This window comes from Ascidia mentula, chromosome 1 (assembly GCF_947561715.1).
Source record: "Ascidia mentula chromosome 1, kaAscMent1.1, whole genome shotgun sequence".
In the NCBI taxonomy this organism is placed as follows: Eukaryota; Metazoa; Chordata; class Ascidiacea; order Phlebobranchia; family Ascidiidae; genus Ascidia; species Ascidia mentula.
This window is the reverse complement of record NC_138566.1, coordinates 1,945,895-1,969,174: the sequence shown is the minus strand read 5'-3', so window position 1 is coordinate 1,969,174 and position 23,280 is coordinate 1,945,895. Positions and strand designations below refer to the sequence as shown.

At 36.7% G+C, this 23,280-nt stretch overlaps 2 protein-coding genes and 1 long non-coding RNA gene across 6 annotated transcripts in view; all 3 read right to left on the bottom strand.

Annotated features, from left to right (window-relative positions):
- The window catches only part of LOC145917768 (uncharacterized), a 31,956-nt gene extending 11,432 nt beyond the window's left edge, over positions 1 to 20,524 (bottom strand). Inside the window, exons 1-10 of the mRNA XM_083003045.1 lie at positions 20,400 to 20,524; positions 19,578 to 19,711; positions 18,906 to 18,987; positions 18,684 to 18,810; positions 17,036 to 18,208; positions 16,809 to 16,978; positions 15,911 to 16,752; positions 15,683 to 15,763; positions 15,085 to 15,156; positions 14,803 to 14,913 (exon numbers count right to left, since the gene is read on the bottom strand). Coding sequence (XP_082859171.1) covers positions 14,803 to 14,913; positions 15,085 to 15,156; positions 15,683 to 15,763; positions 15,911 to 16,752; positions 16,809 to 16,978; positions 17,036 to 17,125 — 1,366 coding nt within the window. The 5' untranslated portion in view covers positions 17,126 to 18,208; positions 18,684 to 18,810; positions 18,906 to 18,987; positions 19,578 to 19,711; positions 20,400 to 20,524. The remainder of the gene's footprint in view (positions 1 to 14,802; positions 14,914 to 15,084; positions 15,157 to 15,682; positions 15,764 to 15,910; positions 16,753 to 16,808; positions 16,979 to 17,035; positions 18,209 to 18,683; positions 18,811 to 18,905; positions 18,988 to 19,577; positions 19,712 to 20,399) is intronic.
- Positions 99 to 4,092, bottom strand: LOC145905607 (uncharacterized). 4 transcript variants are annotated; one of them, XR_014402761.1, is made up of 4 exons: positions 3,962 to 4,092; positions 2,453 to 2,521; positions 1,760 to 1,841; positions 99 to 1,664 (listed from the first exon to the last, which is right to left on the bottom strand). It is a non-coding gene; the product is annotated as an uncharacterized LOC145905607 (long non-coding RNA). The 4 variants fall into 4 exon arrangements; XR_014402762.1 differs by having other exon boundaries at positions 99 to 1,056; positions 1,538 to 1,664; positions 1,760 to 4,088; XR_014402763.1 differs by having other exon boundaries at positions 99 to 1,040; positions 1,538 to 1,664; positions 1,760 to 4,088.
- LOC145912066 (uncharacterized) lies at positions 7,459 to 14,627 on the bottom strand. The gene is made up of 16 exons (XM_082999490.1): positions 14,552 to 14,627; positions 14,378 to 14,488; positions 13,881 to 13,976; positions 13,428 to 13,508; positions 12,871 to 12,951; positions 12,266 to 12,337; positions 11,984 to 12,094; positions 11,727 to 11,811; positions 11,605 to 11,663; positions 11,106 to 11,201; positions 10,152 to 10,243; positions 9,572 to 9,752; positions 8,981 to 9,124; positions 8,396 to 8,554; positions 7,871 to 8,025; positions 7,459 to 7,588 (listed from the first exon to the last, which is right to left on the bottom strand). Exons 1-15 carry the CDS (start codon positions 14,625 to 14,627, stop codon positions 7,985 to 7,987), a joined length of 1,485 nt encoding a protein of 494 aa, XP_082855616.1. The 3' UTR covers positions 7,459 to 7,588; positions 7,871 to 7,984.
- Positions 20,525 to 23,280: the final 2,756 nt, after the last annotated feature.

The window sequence follows — 23,280 nt, the reverse complement described above, 5'->3', positions numbered from 1 at the left end:
TTTGAATTTTGTTCTTTTACTTTGTCCAAAAATGCGTAACCACGAAAAATAACTAACTTCACTCTCTTCCCAATGCAGGAACTAAATAGCAAGGTGTGGCCGAGGTAAGCAAATATGGGCAACTGCCACAAACCTACATGCTGGTTAAACATTAACTTACAACTTCCTTTTTCACACCACAGTAAAAAAGTCACAAAGTTTCTCCAAGCTAGCTGCTGTTTTAATGACAATGTACATTTCAGACTCAAATTGAAATAACCAACACTTGATAATTTGTAAAAACACAACATGAATCATTTAAAATGGGGTGGAATTTTGTGCTTTATGTTTATGGTTGACTTAATTGTACAAAGTTATTTTAGGGGATAATATCACAGTGCCACCAAAAACAGCAGTGGTTGTTCCAAACATGTCTGCAAATAATTAAACATTAGGTTCTATATATTAACTTAATTTTAAATATTTGTTTTCAGCAAATGTTGTATGAGTATAATGATGGTCAAATTTTAACATTTTAATGCAGGTGTTTAATTTTAACCTTTCCATCACACAATGTGGTCAACCACACATCTAATTTGCCAAGCTTATTGATGCGATTAACCAAAATACGCGATTATCTGGAATTAATATAAACAGTACACATAGTTAACATCGGTGCACATTTACACTTATGCAGCTAAAATAATGTTGCCATAACGTCCAACTACAGTATAACATAGATACCTTTGTATCCCCCTGGGGGCACTTGATTAAATAATTTGACTTCAATACGTAAACTAGAGGTAGGCTTAACACAAAGTATGCCCGCTCAATTATCCCCAAATTTGACCTTCATTACTGGTTGCTTTGTTACGTGCCACCTTTCTTCTTGCTAGAGGTTTAAAATAAAACTTCAAGACACTGACATGTGGTCTAAAAACAATCAAATCATATCACAGTGGCATGTGAATGAGAATGTTTTGGTGTAACACAGTTACATGGTTCTTGTATAAAGGTTTTCTTCATTTTTGATCTCCTCCAGGTTTCCAAAAAGTCTTTTTCTGAATCGCAACAGAACTTGGACGAAAAAAAATTAACATGGCTTCACCATTTTGAATAAATCCAAGAATAAAGTAAATGAAAGTAAAGGTTTTGAATACAAGGATTCTCAACCAGGGCCATGGCATCGTGGTGAGCAATACTCAGTGTTCAGTGGGCTACAGAGCAAGGTGATATATGGTAATGAGATATTCCATCTAAATTTTACAACTTCAAATCTGCGTAGCGAACAACAGCATTTGATGTGAAGAATGCGACTATTTATGTGAACTAATTGTTTTGAATCAGAGCTGAATTTTCCAACAAAATGCGACAAGCTCTACATCCACAGATTTTAGCAGGCATTGAAAAGTTATTTGCTCTTATTTTTGTGCACAGCTGCTATGTTGCCTGGGTTGTAATTAGTGCTGTTTCGACAGCAAACAAATGTATGTTTAGTGAAGGCTGATTGTGGTAAATCATTTATAAAGAAGAAACAACAGTGGACCAACAGCACTACCTTGTGGAACATCATCAGTACTTCACATTATTCTGGACGCTGTGCTGTCTATTTGAACAAGCTGTTGCCAATTTCTGAATAAGATCAGTTTTTAAGTGGATATTGAGTTTGCCACAATGCCTCAGTTCTGCAATAAATGTGGTGGTTAACAGTGTCGTTGGTTAAAATGATAAAAAACACTTTGGGTAAAAAATACAACTGTTTTGATAAAAATTGAATAACCTTTAATGCCAGGATTCGGCCTAACGGTCGCATCTCTGTATTTCTTTGGAAAAGAGTTTGTTGGTCGTGAAATTCCCTTCTCCTGTGTAACAGAGTATAATGCATGAGTGTCAGTGTTTTGGTTGAATGAGCATAGATGCACAGACTGTTGCCAGGGCATTTTCAGCGTGTTTGGGGCAGTTTTACTGTGGTTTTTAGTCAGGCAGTTGATTGGTAGAGGGTGCTGTTAAAAATCTGATTCATAACCTGCTGAAATATTAATTGGATTTTGCGGAAAATTCAATCACAGAAAGAACACTCCATTTGTGATTTTCTGTTAGTCCCACATCTTATCTAGAAATTCTGGTCAAAATTATATTCAAGACAACTACCTTAACCTCTTCCCCAGTGCATTTTAGCCCCTGGTGGATATTACTTTGGCTAAAAAAGTGTAAATTTGTTTTGCAAAAAATGAATCACAGAAAAGTGTCCCTCCATTTGCAATTAAGTGAAGTTACACAATGCATTCAGAATTAGATGTCTTGTAACTGTTTTGGAGCCCCGAAGGGATGTTTGAGGTTATTTCGATAGTGCAGCATGTAGTCTTATGATTTTTACCAATACTTTAAATGTTTTTAAACCAGCCATGTTAGGTTTACTTAAATATTGTCTAGAATTTACTTAAATATTGTCTAAAATTCTTGCAAACTTCACTTTATGTAACTCCACCATTTCGTTGTGGTTATCGACTGCTTGATTATTTGCTACCAGTTTCTTGACAACCTGCAACACAAGCCAGATTGGGAATATGTGATAATAAATTCTCCGCACACTTTTGCGAAAATTCACCAATAATCTGTACAATAAAAACTAGCCAATGATTAACATGTGAAAAACATTGCGATTTAGTAAAGTTTTTGCATTAACTTCACTTTTCATACAACTGGAACACAAATTCATTAACACACTATTGTCATTCTATCGGAATCCAAATATGTTTTTTTTTTTCAACTGCATGCCAAAATACTTTCTGTTCCCTATAATTTCCTTAACATCTCTGGATCTGTCAAGATTCCAATGCTGATTACAGAAAAGCAATTAAAAATTAAAATTTTAAAGTCTGTACAAATTGTTCATCAAATTTGCTTGTGATTTTACATGTTTTGCTGGGGGGGTTGTCAAGCACACATGTAAATGTGATTTCCTCACAGATAACGTCTGGCGTAGAATCCAAACACATTGCACTGGGATGTGATGACCAGACTTTTCAGTTTACAAAAATATGCATCAATGAGAACATGAATATATTTGTAAATCATAAATTTAGACAGTGGGCATTAAATCCTTTAACTACCTTCCAGTGCACAAACGCAGCACCAATTTTGGGGTAATTAAAACACAGAAAAATACAAGGTATTAGCATTTATCTTTATTGTTAAAAACGTTTCATCTTCAGTGAAATGGTGGTGCTGTAACATTGTCATTCTAATGGGAAACCTGGGATTTATACCGATTTTGATTACTTTTCGTCAATCAGCACTAGATTTTTCACAGATCGAGATTTCAAAAAAATTATAAGGGGTGGAAAGTATTTTGGCATGCTAATTATCGAGGGTGTTTGAAGTCTTTCTAATGGAAAACTTGGAATTGGCAGATGTTTGTATTAATCTTCTGAAAAGATTTTTTGTCGTTTCTTTCGAAATTAAGATTAAGAAACAACTTGTGATGTTCCCAGTTCCAAATTATCCGGCCCGGCCGGATCCGGATAGTTATTAATCAAATCCGGCCGGATAATTTGGATCCGGCAGTTTGTTAACACCGATTCGTGTACTATGGCAAAAATGTTTGATTGCCAAACAGAATGCTATGTTAAGGTTAGCCTGTCATGAGTGGAACAAATAAACGTGAGCATTTATTAATATGGTATAACACATCACGAAAAACCTTAATAACAAATAACAGAAAAATCTTACAACGGCGAGTATAACAGACTGGGTCCCAAAAACGAGTAATTTGCAAAATGTTTGTCCGCTTTTAGGACAAAAATGCTTTCCCAACTATCCGGTTATATAAAGTGTATTATCCGGCCGGGTCCGGGTATTGAAAAATTGGTCAATATCCGGCCGGGTCCGGGTACCCGGATCCGGCGCAACACATCACTAGAAACAACATATTTGCATTCTGCCAAAATGACAATTGTGTTAAAACCGTAACACAATTTACGTTTGGTCTGTACTTGAACACACGCTTTATAGCTAACCGGGATTCCAATTTGGTTTAAACCACAACACAACGCATTTGACGACTCTTGAAAGTCTTACAGAGTAGATTTGTATCTCAACAAGTTAAGAAAGATTTTAAACTTCGTGCAAGAAAAACTTGAATGCAAATGATGTGGGTTACGACGGATGAGAGCAATTAATATGATCTACGGCGGTGGTGAGTGCAAGGTGATTGTGTTTAATTTCAACCTCCTAAATATGCCTCAACCTCGAAACTTTTATTGTCGTAGTCATGTATTTAAACACCCTTTGAAATTGCTTACACTTAGCATGTCTCATCGTGTTCCGAATTCCTTTCATTATAACGTTATTCCTTCTGAAGAGTCCGCGGATTGCTGTTGCTTTGAGCGCTTCCATTGCTGAAAACCCGAAATCAACACTGTTTAGAAATATCATTCTGACACGACGATGGATGCAGGACCCATCACCGATGGTCTCTGTTCTTGTACTAAGTTCGGTCTGAGACCGAAACAGAGATGATATGAACTAACCTGTGAGACCAAGATCTGTGAGATCACATTGCGATCTGTGAGACCGAAACAATGATCTGTTTTTTTGTGGAAAGAGTGGCGAATATATAGGGAGATATCAAGGACGAGGCAGAAACAAAGAGATAATTGCTGCGATTACGCGACAAAGGGGACTTAGCGAACTCAGCACAAATATTAAAAATAAGTTTGCAAAATGAAATATACTTTCATATTTTACGGATTAATGATATTATTTTTGTGAACCCCGTCTTACTTTGTGCATATATTGCTCTCAACCGGAACTAAAGTTCAAAAGTATTTCTTTTAAGGCAACTCCGACATAAACGAACCGATTTAAGACGTACATGTTACTCTAAAGTTGAATGCATCTGAATTAAACTGATCGATTGACTTCGAGATTAGCGTTTTTTATCAGCGTTCAGTTGGAGAGGCTTCTGTTGGTTTTGGCAAAACTATTGGACCCCTAAGTAACCGATCGGCAAATTTATCATGCAGCGTTGTTGTTTTTGCCATGCCTTCTGCAGTAGGTTTTAGTTATGAAATCGGATACAACAAGAGTATTAAAACAAAGATTTTATTTGTAGCAGATGAACGTTGACGTATGTTGTTTATATTCAGGGTTCAACATCTGAGGCACTTAAATAGGTAGCCTATCTGACCTGTTTTACAATAAATAATATAAACAAACTTAGCACCAACTTCCAAAAGCCCAACAGGGACCTCAGTATACACAAACACAACTTTTTGACCTTGCTGGACGAGTCTCGTAAACGCTCACTAACTCAAAATAAGCGTAAATTTAATACATTCCTACGTTTTATACGCATTAACCTATCAATAACACAGCGAAAACTATTTAATGTGATTATCTGAGCAATAACACACCAAAAACTATCTACAAGTCTCGCACGACCGCAGAAACCAGTTAAAACACATCCGCCTCCAGTTTTGACACGAGCGCGACCGGTGTCCAGGCCTGTTATAGAGGGCGCTATGAATCGGTTCCTTCGAGGAGCCAAGTAACCTTTCGCCGACATATTTTGCCCGGCACAGAAATTTGGTCCGACGAGTGGCGGGCCTATAACAATTTAGGAAGTAACTTCACTTAGTGACCAGTAAATGTAGTTTTTTTAAACATGTGTTTTTGCACTTGTGGACATAGGATATATTCACAGAACAATTGATCACTCTGTGCAGTATGTTACGTCACAAGGCGTCCACACTAACTCAATATAGACAGCCTGTGGTCGGCGGCTTAACGCCAATTAAATGGTGTACATAGGTACTATATTCCGACGTACCTTGACGAATTCTTGTGGCGTGAGAGGCGACCGAAGTCGCACTATTTCAGTGATATGGTGCTGACAGTCAGCACTAATCCAAAATATGTAAACGATGTAAGTGTTGCTAATCTGTTATATTTTAACAGTTTATATAAATGTAGTTTTTCAGATAGACTGGCGTTCCCGTTGTGGAAGACGCATGTGCGCAGGTACAATAGGGCTAATTGCAAAGGGGCCTGCTGCAAAAAACCTAACTCTCGTGCAGGTAAAACATGGCTGATGGCGAAGGGTCCTTACAGTGCAGAAATAGGTTCGATCGTCAAGGAGGGGTTCTTTTTGATAATAATTAAGAGCCGATTAAAACAGCAGTTGTAAACTGTAATTGTTACGTCACAAGCAAAAGTTTGTCGTCGATTAAGAGAGGGTTAATGAAGCGGTATCGGGTTAACTTTAGTGTGTTGATGTAGAAACCCTTGTGGTTGTCTGCACAAAACTTCAAGTCCCTTCGATGTTAACTTCATGGTAACGTACAATTGTCCACTATGGAACCTTTTTACCGCCAACAGCGCCAAAGCGCGTTGACTTCGGTTGACATTTTGATGATTTCTGAAAGAAATACTAGTTAGATTCTGTTGAGAATGGGCTCGATTGTCAAGGAGGGGCTCTTGTGCGGCTTGTCGCAACTCATCACCTCTCACAATGAAATACTATCCAGGAATTTTACATTTACAAATCGGGCGTAATAACCGCTGGATTAGTGATAATTTTTCTGTGTTGTTGCAGTAGTGGTAAACCCCGTCTTTATTTGCGCAATACATGCACCTTAATCAGGCTTTAAGCGATCACAAAGTTTACAAACTTTCTTTTACGGCAACTGCAATGTTAACTAACCGATTTATAACGCACATATGTTACTTTAAAGTTTGTTTAATCGCAGTTGGTAAGGATTGTGTTGTTATGAAAGAATTATCGGAACCAGAAGTGATTGATCAGCAAATTTAGCGAGCAGCGTTGTTGTTATGACAACGTAAACGAGAATACTCCAAGCAAATACCTTTTTGGGCGTCACTAAAACAGCGCTACTGACACACATATATTGCAGCTACACCATTGTGATGAATTATTAACGGTTTTGGTATAAACAGAAGAACACTAGACAACAGAACGCAGGCGTGATGCACAAAACATTTTTTAGGGTTTCCCTTTGTCAGGGAGCAAAAAAGTTGGTTTATTTTCCTTGGACCGCATTATTCTTGCACCGAATATCTTTGTGGAATGTCCGTCTTTTAAATCTCACCAAAATTATCCCTTATTAAACCATTAACCGTGTAAACGTAACAACATATGTGGTCTTGCAAGCGAAGAGTCAAACCCTATGCCTACCCCTTCATCTTTTACACACTTACCAACGTTTCAGTTGGGTTGTCGCAACAGAAACTATGCTAGATGTTGGCATATTAACTATGCCCATAATCACTTATAAATGCAGAGTCCCAAAATATCTTCCACCTCCATTAGCTACGAGACGCCGTATAAAGTTTTGAACTTCAGATATTTCTCATTTTCGTCATCCTTATAACCTCAGGTTGCACACCACTGACCTACATTACGGGGGGTGTTGACCAGACTGGGATTGAAATGTTAGCAAAACATGTAATTTTTGTTGAGCACAAAATAAACACATATTAAACAGCAACAACAGTCGCATCATAAACTGGTTTGTCTAGATCAAGAGCATGTGTCCAGACATCTGAGGTTGGATCGTAAACTTCAACTGATGTCGAGGAGGGATCGCTGTAACTCCAAAATACAACCAAAATTACTGTGAGTTTGGTTAAAAATCAGGAAATTATTACACACGCAACTGACAACAACACACATGACCTGTATATTTTTATTACTGATATTGGGACACAAAATTTACTTTTACTTAATATCATTAGCAAGGTCAGTCGGCTGTGCGCAAATCCTACACTTACATATATTATCCCAGTCATTAAACAGATTCAATTGTGAGTAACAAACCCTATAGTGACGTCACAATTACTAGTACAAACATTCAAACGTAAACCTCACCTCTCTCCACCCACAACATAAATCCTCCCATCAATAACACAAGTAGAGTGATCGCAATGAGGTTTTAGGAGAGGAGAAACATATTTCCATTTGTCGACTCTTGGTTCGTATTCTTCAACTGTTTGCAGGGACGCCACGATCACCATCAGAACCTCCTGTCGGATTTAAAGTAAAACTTTGTCCAGGGTTTTCTTGGCTTCTGTTTTATATTTAAGTGAAATATTTGTTCAAATAACTTTAATTACATCATGTGTGAATTAAGTAATATTAATTACTGTTGTAAATCTTACACTGAAGATATTTTGATGGTTTTTGGTTTAAAACTAAACCAGTAATTTGAGTTAATTCAAAAACTATTTGTCAAGAATATACAAACTACAAGAATAGCAAGAAAATAACAAACCTTCATTCAAAATATCATGGAATCGACTGAAGTTACCTCGCATTAATGGATGGAATCCAGGAAATAAGAAACAGTTTCAAAAACTACTAGTTTTAGTTAATATGTAACTTCTGATAACTAACCAATTGCATAGATCTTCCCTTTAATTTCTTCACATGTAAAATCACATCTTGCTTGATTGAGAGAAGCGATTCTTCTGGAGGTTCCAACACGAACATCGTGGAATTCACATGATTGTAAGTATTGTCTGCCATCACTTCCGCCCACAGAAAACAAAACATCTGAAGAAATTTTCAAATCGCTTGTGTTAATATTTATTGTGACGTCATATTACGATTATGTTGTAATGTTACGTAACAATCATTGAGTTAAGCACTACGTTTTACGAAGGAACAACGGACAGTTTTGTATCAAGATGTAAATAAAAACTAAACAATTTTAAGGTTGATATTCACGAACGCAAATAATTATTTTAAACATGAGTTTAATAAAAAAAATTTTTTTTACACGAAACGAAATTAAAACTCGTGCATATGACGTCATTAATAAGCAAACAGTTTTGCAACTTGATGGAATGTTTGTGAGTAATAAGTGAGTGAGTATTGTGGGGTGTGTAAAGTTTAAACCGAATTTTACATTGTTGCCTTGCATTGTCAAGAAAAGGGAAAGCCTTCATAAGTTTTGAAAGATTTAAAACATATTCTTACTGTCAATTGAACACATTCCATGTGCATATCTTGGTTGTAACATGTTGAAATTATTCGTCCATCTGTCTACATCTATGTTATAAATCAAGTAGGATGAAAATGGTTTGTGATCTCCACCATGACCTCCGGAAAGGTAAAGTTTCTCTACAACATGGAATTGTCAACAAAATAGATTGGGTAGCAATAAAACTTGGATCCTATGCAACTTTTGCTATTGTCATTAACAAATATTTCTGTAGCATAACAAAGTACCACCCACAAGATAAAATACAGTAGAATTCAAGTAATTTATCTGTGTATTTTACTCAAACTGCTTAGTATATAATTTAACCATTGATTTTCTTCGTATAACTCTGTTTATACACATTACGATTTCTTAAACCGTCTTTTATAATTTGAATATGGTGACCTTGTTATAAACGAATCCAAGCATAAAATTTCTCCCTAAAGATACCTAAGTGCACAGATTTTATTCTGTTTAATGAATATATGGGGTCGCAAAATGTAATTTAGGTGTCATAAAACATTAACATATTGGTTCCAAAGATATTTGATTTTTTTAAATTGTTTTGTTCAATCATAGCAACTGACCTCCGACAACAGCAGATGCAGCAAACACTCGACCTTCACATAAATCAGCAAATTTCATCCAGCGTTCACTTCTCTCCAAATTCATTATCTCACAACTTTTTGTTGAACTGCTTCCACCCATTACATAAACTGTGTTTCCAACTTTGGCCGAAGTTGAGTATTTTCTTGCTGTGTTCAGTTTCTACAAATAAAATTGTGAAACTCCGTAAACATTTCATAACAATTTTTAACAATTTTTAATATTTTTATTGTGGTTCAAATATAATTTAACAGTAGTTTTCAACAGACAGCCAATATATTTGCAAAGATTATTCCTTAAAATTTAAAACTGTCAAAAGGAAATATCACAATTGAGCTCACCCCTGATTGTGATGCAACAATTTTTCTCTAACATTTTTGTGATTTTACATAGATTTACTTGTATTATGTTGCTGTTGCTGCCAAGCATATTGTATTTTAATTAATCTGTTATTTCAGCACAAATAAATGGATTTGCTTGTGCAATAAACAAGTTGAAATGCATGGGGTTTACAGTTTTAAGGCACCGTGAAGCTATTTTAAACATTAAAATGCAACCAACTGGTAAATGTTCATGTTGTTTTGTGGCAACATTCCATTTCACACAATCTTGTTTTGAATGCTCTCCACCAATGAGAAGAAATCCTGACAAGCCTGCAATGAATTTTATTATTAAAAATTTGAATGTTCATAAAAAAGACACCACTACAGTTAAGTACACTGCCTACCCCATGGGGTCTTTAAATAAAAATACAAAAAAAACAAAAACTGTATAGAAGAATGCAGAAGTAATACCATGCTTTCGCATAGCAAGACAGGATCGCCCCACTGCGCAGGCCCTTTATAGTGGGGCGATCCTGCCTTGAAAGCATGGTATTACTTCTGCGTTATCTGATTACGGTGGTGGAGATCCTCTACGCATGTGAAGGTCGCCTGACAAGTTGTGCGCTTGCGCACCAGTGTACCTTGGCCACAATGTACCCCGTGAAACCACTGAGCTAGCTCAGTTGGTAGAGCGTTGGGCCTAGTTAGCCCAGGGTCATGAGTTCAAACCTCACTGGGAGCTTGATTTTTCAGATCTTGCTCCGACTTGTGGCTGATCCAGCTTGGCTGCAATGCTTTGGCTGCGAAGCCTGTGAACCTTCTGTATAGAAGAACTGACTGTTCTCAATCTGTGCATTGCAATGCGATGGCTGTTTCATGACAATTTTAAATAGGAAAATCAAGTTAGGAAAATGGTTCAAATAACAAGTTAGTCCCCTGCAACAGAAAATTCATTGGAACAAAATGTCCTGATAGGTTTGTGAATAGTGCGTAGCTAGTGCACCACACATGAATATTGATCTGAACATTGAAATATTCTACTTTCACCATTGCAGAAATACTCAACAGGAAATTTTTGATATGTCAATGTTCAAAAAGCAGATACTTAAATTTGACATTGTATTTTTTCATTACATTTTTATCTTACATATCACGTGTTTTGTTTGTTACGTTATCACCTGTTTTATTTTACCTGGTTGTTGATGGGATGAGTGGGGTGTGGAATGATCTACTCTAAGGTTACGGTCACTGGGTGGTGTCAGAGGGTTGGTAACAGGTCTCAGTTTTTCTGGTGTTAAATTGTACAATATTATAACTTGCAATAAACTTCATCAATGACTAGACATTCATACATATATAATTTATACAAAGTTCAATTGATAAAAGCAATTTATAACTTAAATTAAGTTCGTTTTTAAAAAAATAGTTATCCAAGTATGATTATCTGTTTTCATGCAACAAAAATAAACAAGGTACAAGATCCATTTAATTGATACATTAAATCTACTTAAGGCAATCATTTCATCATTTCATACTTTGCAAAGTAGCTGCAAAAAGGATATGGGGATCTCTTACACAAACATCAAACCAACATTTTGTAGCAAATTACTTCACATGTTGGTATTGATTCTGTCACGCTGCTATGCTCAATGCTAACCATGTCAGATTATATATATATATACCCTTTTTACCTCTCCTTGTAGATAGCCATCCTCCAATGAGTGGTATAGCATAACTCGTAGATCTTCTACTTGCTGTGTTCAGATTTTGAGAATTAAAAGAAATAAAGAAACACAAGTCTGTACCCAAACACTTGCCTTGTACTTGTAGTGATTGTTGTTCTCTTTCACTAGGCTGAATGTTGCCCTCGAGTGGTGGATCAATTTCAAGGTTAACACCTAAATGTATACACTACTGTTTTATGAAGGTGTTTTCGATCATTTTAAAGCTTCAAGTTCAACACCTAAAAATAACTTACTCTTCACAGCAAGGATATGCAGTCTCAAAACTTTTTTAGCAGATAAATCATGTACAATGGAAACAGTAGGATTACTTCCAAGACAAAATTACCCATTTCACTTCTTACTGGTGATGGGTTGGGCAAGTCATCATCCACTGGAAGGTTTCTTTCACTGGGTGGGTTTTGGGGTGTAACATGTCTTGCAGATCTTCTGTTTGCACCTGTAGACAAATATATCCAGTTAAATGCATTGCATTTAGGCATTATTTATTCAATCAGAAAATTATTATTATGTTTTAGTTCATAGTAACTTGTTACATTCCAATTCATAATAACATAAAGAGCAGTTATTAGCATTATTTGACAGAATATTTCATGTTTGGTTACAAAACCTCTATTTTGCGATGCACTTGGTTGTATCTGGTGTATTTGCATCTGGGCAACTTCAGCAATTCCTAATTCATCTGAAAACAGAAAACAATATAGTTTACATCAAAGTTGTTTGGGAAGTAGCAAATCAGCAACATTTGCAATCCCAAGTATAATGTTGTATGTATGTGTGGGTGATATAGGCTTTATTCTGCTTTCAAAAACAATGACCTTAGTCAGGGTGGAACAAACGTTGGCTTGGAAAGATTTCTCATAATCTTTGAATACTTTTCGAAATAAAATGTTTCGTGTATAAGCTGCAGACAGATGGCCACTGTTTCGACCTAAAAGGTCTCATCAGTGCAGCTGGTGTGACTATAAGGCGAACTTTGCAGACCAAACGGCCAAGCAAAGACTTCCACTTTGTGGTGACTATACTTTAAAAGAAACAATCACCGTCATCCGTTGGGCACCAAACGGATGACGGTGATTGTTTCTTTTAAATTCCTGCAGCTAACTCTATAAGCGCAATGTTTATGCTTTCGGCCAGGTAGCTTGCATTGAAAAAGGATTACAGCCTCTGACGCCCACATACTTGGATAATAATTTTGCAACATAAATTGCTTACCTTGTACTTGTGGGGATTGTTGTGCTTGTTCAACTGGATGAATGTTGCCATCAAGTGGTTGGTTAATTTCAGGCCCAATATCTAGAAACAAAAATCCTCAACAAATATTACACAAACAAGAGATATAAAGCATGCATATCAATATATAAGTTCCATTGTACATAAACACTATTGTGGAAGTATGATACAAAACAAACTTGAATTCATGAAACTGACAAAATATCATACCATGAAATTTCTCAATATCATACCATGAAAAAAAAAAAAAACTGTATAGAAGAACGCAGAAGTAATACCATGCTTTCGCATAGCAAGGCAGGATCGCCCCACTGCGCAGGCCCTTTATAGTGGGGCGACCCTGCCTTCAAAGCATGGTATTACTTCTGCGTTGTCTGATTACGGTGGTGGAGATCCTCTGCGCATGTGAAAGTCGCCTGACAAATTGTGCCCTGCACACCATTGTACCTTGGCCATGATATAACCCGTGAAACCACCGAGCTAGCTCAGTTGGTAGAGCGTTGGGCCTAGTTAGCCAGGGTCGTGAGTTCAAACCTCACCGGGAGCTTGATTTTTCAGATCTCGCTCCGACTTGTCGGGAAAATGGCTGATCCAGCTTGGCTGCGAAGCCTGTGAACCTTCTGTATAGAAGAACTGACTGTTCTCAATCTGTGCATTGCAATGCCATGGCTGTTTCATTACAATTTTAAATAGGAAAATCAAGTTAGGAAAATGGTTCAAATAACAAGTTAGTCCCCTGCAACAGAAAATACATTGGAACAAAATGTCCTGATAGGTTTGTGAATAGTGAGTAGCTAGTGCATCACACATGAATATTGATCTGAACATTTAAATATCCTACTTTCACCATTGCAGAAATACTTAACAGGAAATTTTTGATATGTCAATATTTAAAAGGCAGATACTTAAATTTGACATTGTATTTTTTCATTACATTTTTATCTTACATATCACATGTTTTGTTTGTTACGTTATCACCTGTTTTATTTTACCTGGTTGTTGATGTGATGAGTGGGGTGTGGAATCATCTACTCTCAGGTTACGGTCACTGGGTGGTGTCAGAGGGTTGGTAACAGGTTTCACTTTTTCTGGTGTGAAATTGTACAGTATTATAACTTGCAATGAACTTCATCAATGACTAGACATTTATACATATATAATTTGTACAAAGTTCAAATGTTAAAGCCATTTATAACTTTAATTAAGTACGTTTTCAGAAAGTTGTTATCAAGGCATGATTATCTGTTTTCATGCAACAAAAATAAATGAAGCACAAGATCCATTTAATTGATATTTTAAATCTACTTATGACAATCATTTTATAAGACTTGTGAAGTAGCTGCAATATGGGGTATTCTTACAGCTGTCATACACAAACATCAAACCAATATTTTTGTAGCAAATTACTTCACATGTTGGTATTGATTCTGTCATGCTGCTATGCTCAATGCTAACCATGTCAGATTATTAAAAAGTACAAATTACATACCCTTTTTACTTCTCCTTGTGGATGGGTTGGGCAAGTCATGATGTACTGGATGATTTCTACCACTGGGTGGGACTTCAGGTGTTGAATGACTTGTAGATCTTCTATTTGCTTCTATTTGTATTTAGATTTTGTGAATAAAAAGAAATACAGAAACACAAGTCTGTACCCAAACACTTGCCTTGTACTTGCAGTGATTGTTGTTCTCTTTCACTAGGCTGAATGTTGTTCTCGAGTGGTGGATCAATTTCATGCCTCACACCTAAATGTGTACACTACTGTTTTAAGAAGGTGTTTTCGATCATTTTAAAGTTTCAACATCTAAAAATAACTTACTCTTTATAGCAAGGATATGCAGTCTCAAAACTTTTTTAGCAGATAAATCATGTACAATGGAAACAGTAGGATTACTTCCAAGACAAAATTACCTCTTCCACTTCTTCCTGGTGATGGGTTGGGCAAGTCATGATCCACTGGAAGGTTTCTTTCAATGGGTGGATTTTGGGGTGTAGCATGACTTGCAGATCTTCTGTTTGCACCTGTAGACAAATATATCCAGTTAAATGCATTGCATTTAGGCATTATTTATTCAATCAGAAAATTATTATTATGTTTTAGTTCATAGTAACTTGTTACATTCCAAATCATAATAACATAAAGAGCAGTTATTAGCATTATTTGATAGAATATTTCATGTTTGGTTACAAAACCTCTATTTTGCGATGCACTTGGTTGTATCTGGTGTATTTGCATCTGGGCAACTTCAGCAATTCCTAATTCATCTGAAAACAATATAGTTTACATCAAACTTGTTTGGGAAGTAGCAAATCAGCAACATTTGCAATCCCAAGTAAAATGTTGTATGTATGTGTGGGTGATATAGGCTTTATTCTGCTTTCAAAAACAATGACCTTAGTCAGGGTGGAACAAACGTTGGCTTGGAAAGATTTCTCATAATCTTTGAATACTTTTTGAAATAAAATGTTTCGTGTATAAGCTGCAGACAGATGGCCACTGTTTCGACCTAAAAGTTCTCATCAGTGCAGCTGGTGTAACTATAAGGCAAACTTTGCAGACCAAACGGCCAAGCAAAGACTTCCACTTTGTGGTGACTATACTTTAAAAGAAACAATCACCGTCATCCGTTGAGCACCAAACGGATGACGGTGATCGTTTCTTTTCAATTCCTGCAGCTAACTCTATAAGCGCAATGTTTATGCTTTCGGCCAGGTAGCTTGCATTGAAAAAGGATTACAGCCTCTGACGCCCACATACTTGGATAATAATTTTGCAACATAAATTGCTTACATTGTACTTGTGGGGATTGTTGTGCTTGTTCAACTGGATGAATGTTGCCATCAAGTGGTTGGTTAATTTCAGGCCCAATATCTAGAAACAAAAATCCTCAACAAATATTACACGAACAAGAGATATAAAGCATGCATATCAATATATAAGTTCCATTGTACATAAACACTATTGTGGAAGTATGATACAAAACAAACTTGAATTCATGAAACTGACAAAATATCATACCATGAAATTTCCATGTCTGTGTAGAAAACTGGCTGAGTGGAACAGTTGGATTGTGGGTTGCTGTTGGATCCACAATATGCATGTTCCTTGCAGCATTTGCTACTTGCAGCAAAATTACTGTGGGGTCTTGTTTGGAAAGAAGTTGTTGGAATTCATCACGAATGTCAACCATGTCTGGTCGTTGATTTGGATCTTGATTCCAACATCTGATCATCGCTCTTTCCATCACATCAACTATTTCTCTGTTGCTTGCATCATTGGTTTCATCCTGTATTTCTCTAATACCTTGAAGGTTTGGACAACCACCATTTTGAATTTTTAGCCAAAAAATATCAGCTGAGGGATATGGCTGCTTGCGTGCCAGCATGACATAATAAATTACACCACAACTGTATGCGTCTTGCTCCTTTTTCGGTTTAACGTCATCAGATAATTTTTCTGGTGCCGCATAGTACAATGTCAATGGTTGTCGTTTTTGTTGACCTTGAATCTGAGTTGCTGCCTGAGTAAAGTTTACAAGCCGAGCACATCCAAAGTCACCAACTACGCAACGCATGTCTATTGTGATGAATATGTTTCCAGGCTTAAGATCACCATGGACTACACGCTTATCAAGCCCGCAATTATGAATGTATGCAACTGCTGATGTTATTTCAGTTGTCATACGAAGAATCAAACACGAACCAAGTTCAATACGTTTATCCAGGAGTAAGACTTCTAAATTACCCCCTCCATAGAATTGCATTACAATTCCAATTGCCCCTGGCCACTTGGTGTACCCATGAACAATTGATATGTTGTCATGGCGAATACGTAGTAACACATCATATTCTTGGTTAAACCTGGAAATACATGTGGATATTTTTTATGGGCAGTTAAACTGAGCCATATAACTTACTCATTCTCCAGCATCAATTGCTCATGTTCTCCACCAGCAATTTTAAAGAATTTGACAGCAAAAAATCCATGTTTTTTGTGTTTTCCAATGAAAATTTTGCCAAAACTACCTTGGCCAACTTCACATTTTTCAACATCACAAAATATGTTTTCAGCTTTAAATTCTCTCAACTGACAAAACAATATTGCATTAGAATATTACACAAACATAAAACAGGTGATACTTACTATATGAAGTTCTTCTGGACTCGCAGTACGTGAGGAAACTGCCATCGTTAATTTTGCTGGATTACATTTGTTCTCCCAGAAAATAATCATTTAACTGTTTGAATTTTGTTGTATTACTTTGTCCAAAAATGTGTTCACTCTCTTCCCAATGCAGGAACTAAATAGCTAGGTGTGGCTGAGGTAAGCAAATATGGGCAACTGCTACAAACCTAAATGCTGGTTAAACATTAACTTATAACTTCCTTTTTCACACCACAGTAAAAAAGTCACAAAGTTTCTCCAAGCTAGCTGCTGTTTTAATGACAATGTACATTTCAGACCCAAATGAAATAACCAACACTTGATAATTTGTAAAAACACAACATAGATCATTTAAAATGGGGTGGAATTTTGTGCTTTATTTTATGGTTGACTTAATTGTACAAAGTTATTTTGGGGATAATATCACAGTGCCACCAAAAACAGCAGTGGTTGTTCCAAACATGTCTGCAAATAATTAAACATTAGGTTCTAATAACCTTTAGGTATATTAACTTAATTTTAAATGTTTGTTCAGCAAATGTTGTATGAGTATAATGATGGTCAAAGTTTAACATTTTAATGCAGGTGTTTAATTTTAACCTTTACATCACGCAGACACAATGTGGTCAACCACACATCTAATTTGCCAAGCTTTTTGATGCGATGAACCAAAATACGCGATTATCTGGAATTAGTATAAACAGTACACATAGTTAACATCGGTGCACATTTACACTTACGCAGCTAAAATAATGTTGCCATAACGTCCAACTACAGTATAACATAGATACCTTATTCTCTTTTGTATTCCCCTGGGGGCACTTGAGTAAATAATTTGACTTCAATACGTAAACTAGAGTTTGGCTTAACACAAAGTGTGCCCGCTCAATTATCCCCAAATTTTACCTTCATTACTGGTTGCTTTGTTACGTGCCACCTTTCTTCATGCTAGAGGTTTAAAATAAAACTTCAAGATACTGATATGTGGTCTAAAAACATTCAAATCATATCACAGTGACATGTGAATGAGAAATGTTATGGTGTAACACAGTTACATGATTCTTGTATAAAGGTATTCTTCATTTTTAATCTCCTCCAGGTTTCCAAATCTTGTTTTGTTAAAGTCTTTTTCTGAATCACAACAGAACTTGACTAAAAAAAATTAACATAGCTTCACCATTTTGAATAAATCTAAGAATAAAGTAAATGAAAGTAAAGGTTTTGAATACAAGGATTCTCAACCAGGGCCATGGCATTGTGGTGAGCAAAACTCAGTGTTCAGTGGGCTACAGAGCAAGGTGATATATGGTAATGAGATATTCCATCTAAATTTTACAACTTCACATCTGCATAGCAAACAACAGCATTTAATGTGAAGAATGCAACTATTTATGTGAACTAATTGTTTTGAATCAGAGCTGAATTTTCCAACAAAATGGGACAATCTCTACATCGACAGATTTTAGCAAACATTGAAAAGTTATTTGCTCTTATTTTTGTGCACAGCTGCGATGTCGCCTGGGTTGTAATTAGTGCTGTTTCGACAGCAAACAAATGTATGTTTAGTGAAGGCTGATTGTGGTAAATCATTTATAAAGAAGAAACAACAGTGGACCAACAGCACTACCTTGTGGAACATAATCAGTACTTCACATTATTCTGGAAGCTGTGCTGTCTATTTGAACGAACTGTTGCCAATTCCTAAACAAGATCAGTTTGTAACTGGATATCGAGTTTGCAAGAAAGCCTCAGTTCTGCAATAAAATGTGGTGGTTAACAGTGTCGTTGGTTAAAGTGATGAAAACCACTTTAGGTAAAAATACAACTTTCTAGATAAAATTTGAATAACCTTTAATGCCAGGATTTGGCCTAATGGTCGCATCTCTGTATTTCTTTGGAAAAGAGTTTGTTGGTCGTGAAATTCCCTTCTCCTGTGTAACAGAGTATACTGCATGAGTGTCAGTGGTTTGGTTGAATGAGCATAGATGCACAGACTGTTGCCAGGGCAATTTCAGCATGTTTTTGACAGTTTTGGCATGGTTTTCAGGGTTTTCGGTCAGGCAGTGAATGGTAGAGGGTGCTGTTAAAAATCTGATTCATAACCTGCTGAAATATTAAGGTGGATTTTGCGGAAAAATGAATCACAGAAAGTACACTCCATTTGTGATTTTCTGTTAGTCCCACATCTTATCTAGAAATTCTGGTCAAAATTATATGCAAGACAACTACCTTAATCTCTTCCCCAGTGCATTTTGGCCCCTGTTGGATATTACTTTGGCTAAAAAAGTGTAAATTTGTTTTGCAAAAAATGAATCACAGAAAAGTGTCCCTCCATTTGCAATTAAGTGAAGCCACCAACCCTCCACTACAAAATGCATTCAGAATTAGATGTCTTGTAACTGTTTTGGAGCCCCGAAGGGATGTTTGAGGTTATTTCGATAGTGCAGCATGTAGCCTTATGATTTTTACCAATACTTTAAATGTTTCTAAACCAACCATGTTAAGTTTACTTAAATATTACCTAGTTAGGAGTCACTGGTATGCGATATCAACCCATTTTAAAAAAAAAAATTCTTGCAAACTTCACTTTATGTAACTCCACCATTCGTTGTGGTTATCGACTGCTTGATTATTTGCTACCAGTTTCTTGACAACCTGCAACACAAGCCAGATTGGGAATATGTGATAATAAATTCTCCGCACACTTTTGCAAAAATTCACCAATAATCTGTACAATAAAAACTAGCCAATGATAAACATGTGAAAAACATTGCGATTAAGTAAAGTTATTGCATTAACTTCACTTTTCATATAACTGGAACACAAATTCATTAACACACTATTGTCATTCTATCAGAATCCAAATATGTTTTTTTTTTCAACTGCATGCCAAAATACTTTCTGTTCCCTATAATTTCCTTAACATCCTTGGATCTGTCAAGATTCTAATGCTGACTTACAGGAAAGCAATTAAAAATTAAAATTTTAAAGTCTGTAAAATTGTTCATCAAATTTGCTTGTGATTTTACATGTTTTGCTGGGGGGGTTGTCAAGCACACATGTAAATGTGATTTCCTCACAGATACGTCTGGCGTAGAATCCAAACCCATTGCACTGGGATGCGATGACCAGACTTTTCGGTTTACAAAAATATGCATCGACGTGAACATGAATATATTTGAAAATTATAAATTTAGACAGTGGGAATTAAATCCTTCAACTACCTTCCAGTGTACAAGCGCAGCAACAATTTTGGGTCGGATCCGGCGCAACACATCACTAGAAACAACATATTTGCATTCTGCCAAAATGACAATTGTGTTAAAACCGTAACACAATTTACGTTTGGTCTGTAGTTAAACACACGCTTTATAGCTAACCGGGATTCTGATTTGATTCAAACCACAACACAACGCATTTGACGACTCTTAAAAGTCTTATAACAGAGTAAATTTGTATCGCAACAAGTTAAGAAAGATTTCAAACTTCGTGCTAGAAAAACTTGAATGCAAATGAGCTGCGTTACGACGGATGAGAGCAATTAATATGACGTACGGCGGTGGTGAGTGCAAGGTGATTGTGTTTAATTTCAACCTCCTAAATATGCCTCAACCTCGAAACTTTTATTGTCGTAGTCATGTATTTAAACACACTTTGAAATTGCTTACACTTAGCATGTCTCATCGTGTTCCGAATTCCTTTTATTATAACGTTATTCCTTCTGAAGAGTCCGCGGATTGCTGTTGCTTTAAACGCTTCCATTGCTTAAGACCCGAAATCAACACTGTTTAGAAATATCATTCTGACACGACGATGGATGCAGGACCCGTCACCGATGGTCTCTGTTCTTGTACTAAGTTCGGTCTGAGACCGAAACAGAGATGATCTGAACTAACCTGTGAGACCAAGATCTGTGAGATCACATTGCGATCTGTGAGACCGAAACAATGATCTGTTTTTTTGTGAAAAGAGTGGCGAATATATAGGGAGATATCAAGGACGAGGCAGAAACAAAGAGATAATTGCTGCGATTACGCGACAAAGGGGACTTAGTGAACCCAGCACAAATATTAAAAATAAGTTTGCAAAATGAAATATATTTTCATATTTTACAAAACGGGCATAATGACGGCCGGATTAATGATATTATTTCTGTAAACCCCGTCTTACTTTGTGCATATATTGCTCTCAACCGGAACTAAAGTTCAAAAGTATTTCTTGTAAGGCAACCCCGACATTAACCAACCGATTTAAGACGTACATGTTACTCTAAAGTTGAATGCATCTGAATTAAACTGATCGATTGACTTTGGTATTGATATTAGCCATATTTATTAGGGTTCAGTTGGAGAGGCCTGTTGTGTTGGTTTTGGCAAAACTATTGGACCCCTAAGTAACCGATCGGCAAATTTATTATGCAGCGTTGTTGTTTTTGCCATGCCTTCTGCAGTAGGTTTTAGTTATGAAATCGGATGCAACAAGAATATTAAAACAAAGATTTTATTTGTAGCAGATGAACGTTGACGTATGTTGTTTATATTCAGGGTTCAACATCTGAGGCACTTAAATAGGTAGCCTATCTGACCTGTTTTACAATAAATGATATAAACAAACTTAGCACCAACTTCCAAAAGCCCAACAGGGACCTCACTATACACAAACACAACTTTTTGACCTTGCTGGACGAGTCTCGTAAACGCTCACTAACTCAAAATAAGCGTAAATTTAATACATTCCTACGTTTTACACGCATTAACCTATCAATAAAACAGCAAAAAGTATTTAATGTGATTATCTGAGCAATAACACACCAAAAACTATCTACAAGTCTCGCACGACCGCAGAAACCAGTTGAAACACATCCGCCTCCAGTTTTGAAACGAGCGCGACCGGTGTCCAGGCCGGTTATAGAGGGCGCTATGAATTGGTTCCTTCGAGGGACCAAGTAACCTTACGCCGACATATTTTGCCCGGCACAGAAATTTGGTCCGACGAGTGGCGGGCCTATAACAATTTAGGAAGTAACTTCACTTAGTGACCAGTAGATGTAGTTTTTTCAAACGTGTGTTTTTGCACTTGTAGACATAGGATATATTCACAGAACAGTGAATCACTCTGTGCAGTATGTTACGTCACAAGGCGTCCACACTAACTCAATAGAAAGCCTGTGGTCGGCGGCTTAACGCCAGTTACGCCGAAGAAATGGTGTACATCGGGACTATATTCCGACGTACCTGGACGAATTCATGTGGCGTCAGAGGCGACCGAAGTCGCACTATTTCAGTGATATGGTGCTGGCAATCAGCACTAATCCAAAATATGTAAACGATGTAAGTGTTGCTAATCTGTTATATTTTAACAGTTTATGTAAATGTAGTTTTTCAGATAGACTGGCGTTCCCGTTGTGGAAGACGCATGTGCGCAGGTACAATAGGGCTAATTGCAAAGGGGCCTGCTGCAAAAAACCTAACTCTCGTGCAGGTAAAACATGGCTAATGGCGAAGGGTCCTTACAGTGCAGAAATAGGTTCGATCGTCAAGGAGGGGTTCTTTTTGATAGTAATTAAGAGCCGATCAAAACAGCAGTTGTAAACTGTAATTGTTACGTCACAAGCAAAAGTTTGTCGTCGATTAAGAGAGGGTTAATGAAGCGGTATCGGGTTAACTTTAGTGTGTTGATGTAGAAACCCTTGTGGTTGTCTGCACAAAACTTCAAGTCCCTTCGATGTTAACTTCATGGTAACGTACAATTGTCCACTATGGAACCTTATTACCGCCAACAGCGCCAAAGCGCGTTGACTTCGGTTGACATTTTGATGATTTCTGAAAGAAATACTAGTTAGATTCTGTTGAGAATGGGCTTGATTGTCAAGGAGGGGCTCTTATGCGGCTTGTTGCAACTCATCACCTCTCACAATGAAATATTATCCAGGAATTTTACATTTTACAAAACGGGCGTAATAACCGCTGGATTAATGATAATTTTTCTGTGTTGTTGCAGTAGTGGTAAACCCCGTCTTTATTTGCGCAATACATGCACCTTAAACAGGCTTTAAGCGATCACAAAGCTTACAAACTTTCTTTTAAGGAAAATGCAATATTAACTAACGCACATGTTACTTTAAAGTTTGTTTAACTGCAGTTGGAAAGGATTGTGTTGTTATGGAAAAATTATCAGAACCAGAAGTAATTGATCAGCAAATTTGCGAGCAGCGTTGTTGTTAT